This window comes from Nothoprocta perdicaria, unplaced genomic scaffold (genome assembly GCF_003342845.1).
Source record: "Nothoprocta perdicaria isolate Ctin4 unplaced genomic scaffold, notPer1 scaffold_450, whole genome shotgun sequence".
Classification (NCBI taxonomy): domain Eukaryota; kingdom Metazoa; phylum Chordata; class Aves; order Tinamiformes; family Tinamidae; genus Nothoprocta; species Nothoprocta perdicaria.
In genome coordinates, this window is record NW_020455700.1 from 98,767 (window position 1) to 109,744 (window position 10,978).

The 10,978-nt window shown below is 63.8% G+C and overlaps 1 protein-coding gene across 1 annotated transcript in view; it reads left to right on the forward strand.

Annotated features, from left to right (window-relative positions):
- Window positions 1-4,102: 4,102 nt before the first annotated feature.
- Window positions 4,103-10,978, forward strand: part of ARHGEF11 (Rho guanine nucleotide exchange factor 11) — a 13,070-nt gene continuing 6,194 nt past the window's right edge. Inside the window, exons 1-18 of the mRNA XM_026046619.1 lie at window positions 4,103-4,125; window positions 4,369-4,445; window positions 4,736-4,834; window positions 5,574-5,623; window positions 5,700-5,757; window positions 6,332-6,483; window positions 6,614-6,685; window positions 6,947-7,066; window positions 7,432-7,486; window positions 7,565-7,641; window positions 8,086-8,223; window positions 8,337-8,411; window positions 9,089-9,190; window positions 9,526-9,624; window positions 9,762-9,804; window positions 10,297-10,393; window positions 10,499-10,621; window positions 10,798-10,821. Of these exons, the coding sequence (XP_025902404.1) occupies window positions 4,103-4,125; window positions 4,369-4,445; window positions 4,736-4,834; window positions 5,574-5,623; window positions 5,700-5,757; window positions 6,332-6,483; window positions 6,614-6,685; window positions 6,947-7,066; window positions 7,432-7,486; window positions 7,565-7,641; window positions 8,086-8,223; window positions 8,337-8,411; window positions 9,089-9,190; window positions 9,526-9,624; window positions 9,762-9,804; window positions 10,297-10,393; window positions 10,499-10,621; window positions 10,798-10,821 (1,484 nt within the window). The remainder of the gene's footprint in view (window positions 4,126-4,368; window positions 4,446-4,735; window positions 4,835-5,573; window positions 5,624-5,699; window positions 5,758-6,331; window positions 6,484-6,613; window positions 6,686-6,946; window positions 7,067-7,431; window positions 7,487-7,564; window positions 7,642-8,085; window positions 8,224-8,336; window positions 8,412-9,088; window positions 9,191-9,525; window positions 9,625-9,761; window positions 9,805-10,296; window positions 10,394-10,498; window positions 10,622-10,797; window positions 10,822-10,978) is intronic.

A 10,978-nucleotide genomic window follows, 5' to 3' on the forward strand; every position in this document is an offset into this window, starting at 1 on the left:
GCCGGGCCTAGTCCGGCCCCCGCGGGGTCCCTTCCTGCTGCGGGGGGGTCGTTCCGGCCATTCCCGGTATTCCCAAACCCGGGTGGTTTTATTTTCCCCCCCGGAATTCCCAAAACCGGGTGTTTTTCTTTAGAGGAAACCCCCCGGTCGGGGCGTCCCCTCGCAGGTGTCCCCCGGGAGGCCGGTGAGGCCGCGGGCTCCGGGTTATTCCTTTCTGTGTGCGCGCGATCCCGGTTTTCCCGGCGGCTCCGGAGYGCTGGGAGCAGGAGCCCCTCCCTTGGCCGGCGAGCCGGAGGCTGCGGATGGCGGCGGCGTTCCCGGCGCCGGGATTGCGGGAGCCAGGAAGCCGCAGGGCTGGGAACGGCTGCCTCGGATCGGCGGATCCAGCGTGTGAATTAACGGGAGCCGAGCGGCAATTCCCACAGRAAAACATTGATTTTTTTTTTTTCCCTGCCGGCATCGCGTGTGTTGCCAGGGCCCGGAGCGGCATCCCGGCTATCCCGGGATAACGGAGCTGTCGGCGGGATGTGGCGTGGGAAGGCGGGAGCATCCCCCGCAGCGCCGGGATGCTCCGGAGCGCCGGCGTTCCGGGAAGCGGCGCCCGGATGCCGCTCGGATGCGTGTCCGGGAACGTGCGGAGAGGCAGAGCRGGAGGCTCTTCCCGGGAAACCGCATCCCGAGAGATTCCTGCCCTCGCCGGGATGGCGCACGGACCCCTTCCCTTCTCCCTCTTGCCGCTTCCCTCGGTTTTCCCGTTGGGATAAACCCCTCGGGAAAGGCAGCGCCAGCCGCTGTCTCCAGCTCCGGTGCTTCCCGCTGGAGCCGGGTGTCCTGCCCTTCTTTAAGCCTCAAGGTCATTCCGGCCCGGAGCCGCTTCCCATCGTTTTGGAGGTGGCCGGGAAGCGGCTCYGGCCTCGGAGAGGACAAATGAGGCCGTTTGTTCTCCCGCTCTTTAAGGGACTTTTCCCTGTTCYGGAGCGATTCCTGCTGCCATCCGGCTCTTGGTGCCGGCCAGGGAATCGCCAGATGTGGGAATGCTGGGAACATTCCCACCTCCCTGGCGGCTTTCGGCTCCTCGCAAGCCGCATCCCGGGCGCGATGTTCCCGGGATGTTTGAGGATCCATTGAGTTTCCATGCAGTGACAGCCGGGATCCGGAGGACATTTGCTCCGGGCGCACTCCCCGTTGCGGGATAGAGATTCCCGGAAAGCCGGAGCCGGGCACCAGCCCCTTTGACAGGGAGACGGGATTGTCTTCGCTCCGGGCRCCTTTTCCTTCGGGAAGAAAACATCCCTTCCGGGGAGGTTATTCCCTATCTCGCTCCCGCAGACCTCACGCTCCGGAGAAACCGGATCCGCCACTTACCGGGAGCGCCGAGGGGCCCGTTAATGATTATCCCGCCCGGGCAGGAGGAGACGGCTGGAAAATGGCCGGGAGCGCGTGGGGCTTCGGCCGCTTCCGTGCAGCATTCCCGGGAAAGCCGCAYGCCTGGCCAAAGCTGTATCCCGGCCCCGGTTCCTCCACAAAATTCCATACTTCGGGAATGCGCTGCCCAACACCCAGGCCTGTGTGTTCATTATGTCCCTCATTTTTTCCTTTTTTTTTGGCCATTTAATTAAAAATCTTAATTAATCGGAGCCCCGGCAGCCTCTCCCRCCTGCTGCAACCAAGTGGCTTTAGGATCCCAGGGACTGAAATTCCCTTTCCCGCTTGGAAGTCCAAAAAAGCTCCCCGTGTGCCCTAGGAAGGGAAAAACTGGGAAGACCGATAGGTTCTGGCCATTGTAGGCCAGAAATGGTGGGAAATTCCTTTTTTTTCCCATCTTTTCCCATTAATTTTCCAGCAAAACGCTGGCGAGGTTGCGTGCGGACACACAATTCCGAGTTTTCCCGCTGCGTTGTTTCTTTGCAGTGGAATAGGTCGGCCCGCGGGCTCCTCCGTTGGATCCCGGTGTTCCCGGGGCTCCCGAGCGTGGATCCTGCAGCGGGATGCGGGAAAAGCCGCGCGCTCGGACCATTCCCACCTTCCCGGGGCCGTTTTGCTGGCTGCAAATGCACACGCATCGACATTCCCGGCTTTCCACTCCCAAACTCAGCAACCGGGGAGCTATTCCAGGGAGAAACAACTCTGGACGCAGCCGCCTTTTCCCGCAGCCCGCTGCCGAGGGGGAAGGGAAGTCGGATCATTTTTAGCTGYGATTCCTTCCTTCCTTCCTGGCCCCGGGAATACCGGGAGGCAGCCCTGACGCGGAGCCCTCTCTACGCATCTGCGGCCCGGGAAAGCCGCCGGCGAGCGGGATTTGCCTCGGGAAGCGCCGGATAACGGCCCGGGAACGCCGTGCAAGCAGCTGCAAGATGCATCCCACCAAGACGCCGCTTTCCAAGTTTTTTTTCCCCTTTCCCTTTTTTATTTCCTCCTATGTATTTACATATATTTCCTTTTTATTTATACCCAGCTTTCCCTCCCGTTTTCCCACCTGTTCAGTGCCACAGGAGGAGGAAAATTTCCCAATATCCACCCATTTGGAGCCGTGGAAAGGGGGAAATATCCCGGGATCCCGCGCTGAGCGTTTGCCAAGCCGGAGCCTGACCCACTTTGAGGATTTGATCCTATTTCTCTCTTAATCTTTTAATTGTGGCTTTTGTTCCGTGGCGGCTCCTTTGCCGGAGGTGTTTGCCRACGCTCCGAAGCTTTTTCCGCTTTGTTTTTCCCTGGATTTTGCCATTTCTCCCCCTTTAAAGTAAGGGAATGGCCGGGCCTGAGCGCCYCGGGAAGCCGGGAAAAGGCCCCAAAAGAGGCAGCACCGGGAATGTTCATCCGGATGCGAAGGCTCCGGATCCGAAGGCTTTTTGTYGGGAAAAGGGGGATTAATCCACAGCGGAGGGCCGGGATCTCAGCAAAAGACAGGGATGTTTTCTATCCCAAAATATTTCCGAGCAGGGAAAAAAAAGAAGGAAAACCAGGCAAGAGCTGTGATTTGAGTCAAAATCGCTGCAGTTAGGGAAAAGAACCTCAAACCAGAAACCGTAATTGCCGTGAAGGAGCAGAGGAGATGGGATGGGATGAGTAACCGGGGAACGATGTGGATCCGTACGGATGCGGGGCGGGAAAACGGACRTTTTCCTTTGGGAAAAGGGCAGCGATGGGAGCGTGCCGAGGCTTGCTGAGCCAAGGGCTGCCGCCTGCTCCAGCCTTGGATTCCCAAGGAATTCCAAGCCCGAGGGACTCCGGAGTCGCTTCTAGGAGCCTTTGGAGGCTGAGCCTTGAGCCTCCCATTCCAAGGGTCTTTTCCCCAAGCGGAGGCCTTTGTGTGGGACAAAAGCCCCCTGCGAGGCCGTTCCTCCGGGAATCCGAAACTGCTCCCGAAATGGGCATCGTTACCCAAAAAAAGGGATTTTGCCGGGCATTGGAGCGGCGTCTCCGTCGGGAATCACGTGCTTGGCGCCGGGCCGCGCGAGGCCGCCTCCTTGGCCTCCCGGTGGCTCCTTAGGGCCCTAAGTCAATTAGGCGGGAGCTTAAGCAAAGCCGAATTAAGGGCCCCTTTTAGACGGACGCGGCTCCGTCGCCCTCGTGCCRGACGGAAGCGGCTCCGGGCCGCGAAGGTGACACCGCGGTGGCCCGGAGCCGTCCCGGGCGGATCGGCCTCCGGCCTCGCCGCTGCCTCCGGCCGCCCCGGATAACTCGCCCTAATTGAGGAGCATTAAAGCTCTTATGTCCCACCTTGCGCCCGTCCTAATCCGCAGCCGGGCGGGTGTCCAAAGGGGAATCAATCCGGCCAGGACCCGGATGAGCCGGTGGCTTCCGGAGCGGAACCGGGATCCGGGGCGCTGCCGGCAGTGCCTGCTCCCTCTCTGATCCCGCCGGCTCTTCCCGCTCCCCTTCCCTGCTCTGGGGTCTCGCTCCGGATCCCTCCTTGGCTCAGCGAGGCCGGTGGCTTTCCTGGGAATCCCATCGTTTTTCCTCCCTTTTGCCGCTGCAGGAGCCTCCGGCTCAATCCCGATCCCGGTGCGGGCACTGGGAGCGATGGGAAGAGGAGGGACGYGGTGGTGGCCAAAGGGATCTGTCACCCCCGAGGTCCCCGTTGGGCCGCAGGGGAGGGGACATGGGAGGCATCCGAGCCCCTCGGTTGGTGCCGGGATGGCGCTGGCTTCCCGGATCCTCTCGAATCCTCTTGGATCCATCCCGAGGGCGGCTCGTTGCCAGTGCCCAATAACCCCCCTGCTGCCCGGGCGTCTCTCTCCTCTCCATCCTCGGCTCCTTGGTGGCCCCTTCGGGTGCATCCCGGCACRCGGAGCGCCCGGAGCCCATCCCAGCGCTCCGGCTCCGGGCGGGAGCCTCCGGCCTCACCCGGCGCTCCGTCCTCCGCAGGTTGAGCAGCGACGCGGCCTCGGAGCACGAGGCTCCCGGGCACCGCCGGCAGCCCTCCGATGGCACCGAAACCACAGGTAGGGCTTCCCGCTCTCCGTGGCACGGCAGCCGGGAAGCGAGCCCTGGGAATGCTCCGCTTGTGTCCCGGCGGGAGCCTCCGGATGAGGCCCAGAGCGCCCGGCAATATCCCTGCTTAGCCGGGCTCTCCAGCGCCTGAATCCCTCGCCGAGGGCACGCGGCAGCTCCAAGYGCAATCCTGGGCGGGATGAGAGGGGGAATTTGGATCCGAACGCCCCAAAACACATGGATTCAGCTTCCCCTCCGCAATCCCGGAGCCTCCCCGGCCTTCCCGTTTCTCCCTGGGCAGGTCTGGTGCAGCGCTGCGTCATCATCCAGAAGGACCAGCACGGCTTCGGCTTCACCGTYAGCGGCGACCGCATCGTCCTCGTGCAGTCCGTGCGGCCAGGTGGGAAAAGCTCGGGAAGCCTCGGGAAACAGGGACGTGGCGGCCGCTCCGGCGGGAGCCGCGGGATATAATGGATTTGTGGGATGCCGGGGCTCAGAGCTGCCGTTCAAATAGGCAACGAGCTGCTTATTGCCTGATGTTCCCGCTTCCTCCCTTTTCCTCCCGCTCCATGCAACCCAAAAGCCAGGAAAACCGAGGATTTGGGAAATTTGGGAAATGGGAGCAAAAAAAAAAGGGCGTTTTGGGCACAGGTTGACGCTGGAATCGCAGCCCTCCTGCAGCGGGAGCTGTGGGGAGCGATCCCCATGGGATTGACCGCCCCCGGGGCCAGGCGTCCCGCTTCCCACTTTTCCATCTGGGCGCCAGGAACGAGGCTGTTCAAGCTGCCCCTCGGCTTGGAACTGAACCCGGTGGAAACATTTCCTCTCGGGTTTGGCTGCAGGAAAGGAGAATCTTTTTTAAATTTTCATGGATTTCARCCTCAGCAGTTTCTGTTAGAGAGCGGCCGGGGCGGGGGGAAAGCGGGAATGACGCTGTTGTTCCCAAGTGCYGCATCCCGCGCTCGGCTCCTGCCACGCGGCGGCTTCTCGATGCCCCCGCGATGGGCAGGAGTCTCCGCGGGCGCTGGGTCCCCACGAGCGGGAATCCGGCAGCGCCGGCCCTTCTCCCGTGGGAAGCAGGGGCCGCATCCCGGCTCGCCGCGGCCTAAGCCGGGCTCCGCGCGTCTCTGCCGTTGCAGGCGGCGCCGCCATGCGAGCGGGCGTGCGGGAAGGCGACCGGATCGTGAAGGTGAGCCGCGGCGCCGGTGCCGCCCGCGCCGCCCCGCGCGCCGCCCTCGCCTCCCGCCTCGCCCCCGTTCCCGCAGGTCAACGGCACCATGGTCACCAACAGCTCCCATCTGGAGGTGGTGAAGCTCATCAAGTGTGAGTAGGAGCGGGAATTATCCAGGGTTGGGCGATATCCGGGACCAGGCAATATCCAGGTCGGGCAATATCCAGGGTCGGGCGGTATCCGGGACCGGGTGGTATCCGGTGCCAGGCGATATCCAGGACCGGGTAGTATCCAGGGCCGGGCGATATACCCAGGGCCAGCCGGTATCCAGGACCGGGCAGTATCCAGGGCCGAGTGATATATCCAGGGCTAGGCAGTATCTGGGACCAGGTGATATCCAGGGCCGAGTGATACATCCAGGGCTGGACAATACATCCAGGGCTGGACAATACATCCAGGGCTGGACAATACATCCAGGGCTGGACAATATGTCCAGGGCCAGGCGATATATGCAAGGCCGGGCAATATCCAGGGCTGGGCAATATCCAGGGCCGGGCATTGTGCCGAGCCGCTGCCATCCCTCATTCCCGGCCATCCCGGAGCACATTCCTGCCCGGCGGTTAGGGATGAGCGGGAGCCAGCGGAGGGCAGAGCGCGGGGAGGCCGGTGCCGCTTGGGGCCTGACAGGATGTCTTTCCCTGCCTGCCTTCCCCGGGTTTTCCGCAGCCGGAGCCTACGTGGCGCTGACGCTGCTGGGCTCCCCGCCGCCCTCGGCGGCGCTCCCGGCTTCTCAGCACGACGCCGGCCCCACCGGGGTCCCCACGGGCTCCCCGCCACCGCCGCCACCGCAGCACATCACCGGCCCCAAGCCCCTGCAGGTACCGGGCGCCGCGGGGAGCCTCCGCACCGGTCTGCGCCGCACGGAGCGCGAGGATGCCGCTCGCTCCGGCCCTTCATCCCTCTGGCTCTTCGTGGCCGTCTCCAATGGCTCTTCCTGCCTCCTTGCAGGATCCCGAGGTGCAGAAACACGCGGCGCAGATCCTGCGGAACATGCTGCGGCAGGAGGAGGCCGAGTTGCAGGTGCGGCGGCACGACCAGCGTCGTGCTTTAGGGCACCTTATTGGGCAAAATAACCCACCCTTGGGCTGCTTATTCTCCTGCTGGGGCGAGTTCATCCCACCTTTCCGGGCGGGATTGACTCCTGCTTGTCCTAGAGGCCTGGCGCGTGCCCGGGATGTGAAATATTTGGGCAGGGGGCGGCTGCCCCGTGGCTGGGTGCCGGCAGGGCGGCCTCAGGGCACAGGGGCTGCCACAAGTGTCACGTGCCGCGTGTGTCCTCAGCGCTTCTGCGAGCTGCACAGCCGCAACCCGGGCACCGTCGCGGAGGAGCAGATCGAGGGCGCGCGCCGGCGCGTCAGCCAGCTGCAGCTCAAAATCCTGCAGGAGACGGGCGCCTCTGTGGTACGTGGGACACCCTGGAATTGCACAGGGAATTGGCGGAGTCCTTTCGCCTTCCCGCTTGGAGTCTGGCCCGCTCTTAGCCCCAACAAGGTGACCATCCCTTCCCTCTTGTCCCTGGCCGAGAAAACCTTCCAAAATGCAGTGGGTGCCATGAGCACAGCGGGGACCCAACGAGCTCAGCAGGGTGGTTGGGGCTGGGGAACCGTCTGTGTAGGGTCCGCTCGGGAAAAGGAGCTGCTCCTGCTCTCCCAAATTCACTGCAATTCCTGGGCATCCTGGGCTGGAGCATCCTGGGCGCTGCGCCCGGGTGTCCCCACGCGTCTGGTGACGTCCCGCTGCTCCCAACGCGCGTCCTTCCGTTGCAGGATCTGGGGCGGCTCCCTGGGGACGCCAGCGTGGCCAATTCCCGGGCTCCCGAGGGTGAGTCGTGCTGGGGTGTCGCCCCCTTCCCGCTCCATCTGGGTTCTCCATGCGCTTCACTTTGTGCTCTGCTCGCAGGACGCCTCTCTCTGGACTCGCAGGACGGTGACAGCGGCCTGGAGTCGGGCACGGAGCGGTTCCCCTCCGTGAGCGAGGTAGGAGCAGGGTCGCAGCCCGGAGGGACCCAAGGCAGGACTTAACCCGTCTCTGTCCAGCCTGGGCTGGGGGGAAACGGCAGCAAGGCCTGGACGGAGGCGCCTGGGCATCCTGCCCTCAGCGCTGTGAGGAGCCAAGGGCCTCATTTTGCCCCATRATTATTTATATATCTCTTAAAAAGCCGAGTTTCGCATTACGCAGCGAATTTCCTTCGACTGCCCTGACTGCACCAGCCTGGAGGCCTTAAGCTCCGAGTTTGCCTCCCTGCTCTTCGAGCCCATCGTAGCTAAAAGGGGCATTTCCAACAACCCGGCAGGGTCTGCGCGTTCCCTAAGTTCCTCGGAGCTTTCGGGAAGGTTTCCGACGTGGCAGCAGCTCCCCGGGCTGCCCTGGGTGCCCCCCGGTCCCCAGGATGGCAGCGCCCTCCTCCTTGTCCCACGCAGGTCTCTCTGAACCGCAACTCCGTCCTCTCGGAGCACGGCGCGGAGAGCCCGCGCACCTCGCCGCTCGTCGCCGCCCGCCTGGGCCAGCGCCACCGCCGGCAGGGCTCCGACGCGGCGCCCGCGCCCGCCGCCGAGCAGGTGGGCACCGCGCGCGCCGGCCCAGGGGCGCTCGGAGGGGACGCTCTGTCCACGCTCAGCCAGCGGCTGCCCGGAGCCGCCGGGGKCCCACCCGCATCCCGTGTCTCCCGCAGGGGCTGGACCGGCCAGCGCGGCCCCTCATCATCGGGCCAGAGGAGGACTGTGACCCCGGGTATTTCAATAATGAGGTAACGGCACCCGGGATCTGCCCGCCTTTGGCACCCCGGGATCTTCCCGCCTTTGGCGTCCGAGATCTTCCCCCCTTTGGCGTCCGAGATCTTCCCCCCTTTGGCATCCAAGATCTTGCTGCCTTTGGTGTCCGAGATCTTGCTGCCTTTGGCATCCAAGATCTTCCCACCTTTGACCTCTGAGATCTTCCCGCCTTTGGCATCCAAGATCTTCCCGCCTTTGGCATCCGAGATCTTCCCGCCTTTGGTGTCCGAGATCTTCCCGCCTTTGGTGTCCGAGATCTTCCCGCCTTTGGTGTCTGAGATCTTCCTGCCTTTGGCATCCAAGATCTTCCTGCCTTTGGCCAGTCTTTGCAGGGCGACCGGCCACGGGCAGGTGGCCCCTTCCCCACGGTGGCCTTTGCTGCCCCACTGGCAGCCACAGAGCGGTGGCACTGAGGACACCCACACCAAGGGCTGGCCCTGGGGACGGGCAGCCCGGTGGCCACCGACCCTAAAGGGGGTGGCCAAAGTGGGGCTGGTTGTGCTGGTTTGTGGCTACTCGGAGCTCTCTGCCATAGAGAGGGAAGGGCGGTTTACCCTAGGGATGAGCTACAGGGTGGGAATGAATCCCTGCTCCCGAGGGATTCATTCCTCCCTAACCGGAGCGTCCTCCCTTGGGTGTCTCCCTTGGCCAGTGCGACTCCCTCTTCCAAGACCTGGGCAAGCTGAAATCCCGCCCGGCCCATCTGGGCGTCTTCCTGCGCTACATCTTCTCCCAAGCAGATCCCAGCCCGCTGGTAAGTGACATTAGCAGTGGCAGGAGGCCACAAAACGGGGACAAACCCGGTGCATTTGCTCCCTTCCCCTTTTACCGGGGTGCGARCCCCCCGTGTGGGGCTCCGCTTTGTGCCCCTGCCCTCCCAGGGGCTTCCAYAGCCCCGTGCCCACGCGAGAGGGAAAAACCTGGAATTTCAGTGCTCCCCTTCCTCCCCTCGGCTCGGCACGGGCGAGGGCAGCACCCCGCAATGGTTTCCTGTTGCACGTCGCTGCGGCCTCCCCTGTCTTAAGTCGCTCTTCCTCTTTCTTCATCTTCCCCCTCGTCGCCCTCTTCCCTCTCCGGCCGCCCTCGCAGCTCTTCTACTTGTGCGCGGACGTTTGCCAGCAGACGAGCCCGAAGGACTCGCGCCTCCTGGGGAAGGACATCTGGAACATCTTCCTGGACAGGAACGCGGTGAGCGCCGCGGCGGGAAGCTGCCGGCTCCGTGCCGGTCTGAGCAGCCACACGGATCTGCGGCGCCGGATCCGCGGCCCCTTCCGCTCCGCCGCGGCTGCCCCTCAATCGCTCTGTCTTTGCCCTTCTCTCCTCAGCCTCTGCGAGTGAAGGTGTCCGAGCAGCTCCTGGCCGAAATCGGTGAGTGAGGAGGAGGCCGCAGCCACTGTCCATGCCGGTGACAACGGTGGCGTTGTCACCTTGAGCAACRTGCGGCCCGTCACGGTGCCAAAGGACTTCCCGAGGGCATTCCTGGATTCCTGCATCCAAGAGGGGCAGGCAGCCCCTGGCTCTCTGCTCCACAGCATTGCCCGGCTAGAGAGGGATGTGTTTGGAGTTAGGACACCTTGGGCCTTGCCCAGCTCTGTCCTTGCTGTCCTGCAAAATCTCTTCTGTTGGGATGTCCCTTCTCTACCAGGAGAGGTCTCAAATCTGCCTATGCAGAATGGGAGATGGATTTTGCCCGTTGAAGCCACAACTCCGGGTAGCAAAGAGCAGAGCTGAGCTCCAGGAAGGGTTCCTGAGGTCTCCYGACCCATCCTACCAAGTCCTGGTGCTGCCAGAAGATCCTCTGCTCCCTTCCTTGCAAGCTGGGCCCCGCTGGTGACACTGGCTCTCTTCCCTTGTCCCCAGAGACTCGCCTGCGGTACGGGGACGATGTCCGAGTCGCCCTCTTCGAAGCTCAGGAGATGGTGATGCCCGAGATCCAGGAGCAGATCCAGGACTACAGGTGACAGGGTGGCCCTGGGCACCCCGCCTTGCTCCTCATACTCTTCCTCACGGAGCAACCGGGGGCTCCTGGCACTGGGTGACCCATTGTCCGTGCCGCGGGCAGGACAAAGCGGACCATGGGCCTGGGCAGCCTGTACGGCGAGAACGACCTCTTGGAGCTGGACGGGGACCCCCAGAAGGAGCGCCAAGTGGCCGAGAAGCAGCTGGCCCAGCTGGGTGACATCCTGTGAGTGCCGGCTCGCCACTCCGGGCACTCCCGTCCCCTTGGATTTGCCGGGTGGAGCAGCAGGAGCGGGCGTGGGATGCGCTCGGCTCCCTGCTCCTGGCCCCTGGGTGCGGGGGTCCCTGGGTGCAGGGGTCCCTGGCAAACGGGCCCTCCTTTTGTTCCCCATCTCCATGCAGGTCCAAGTACGAGGAGGACAGGAGGTGAGTGGACGTCCCCGCGGGCCGCCCGGGTGGCCCCTTCCCTCGGATCCGGGGCTGCTTTAGCCCCCTTGCGTGCCCTGGACCTGCTGCTCCAGCTCTCCTGCTTTCCCTCTCCCTGCCCCCCTGCTTGCTCCCCTCTGTCCCTTCCTCCTTTCCC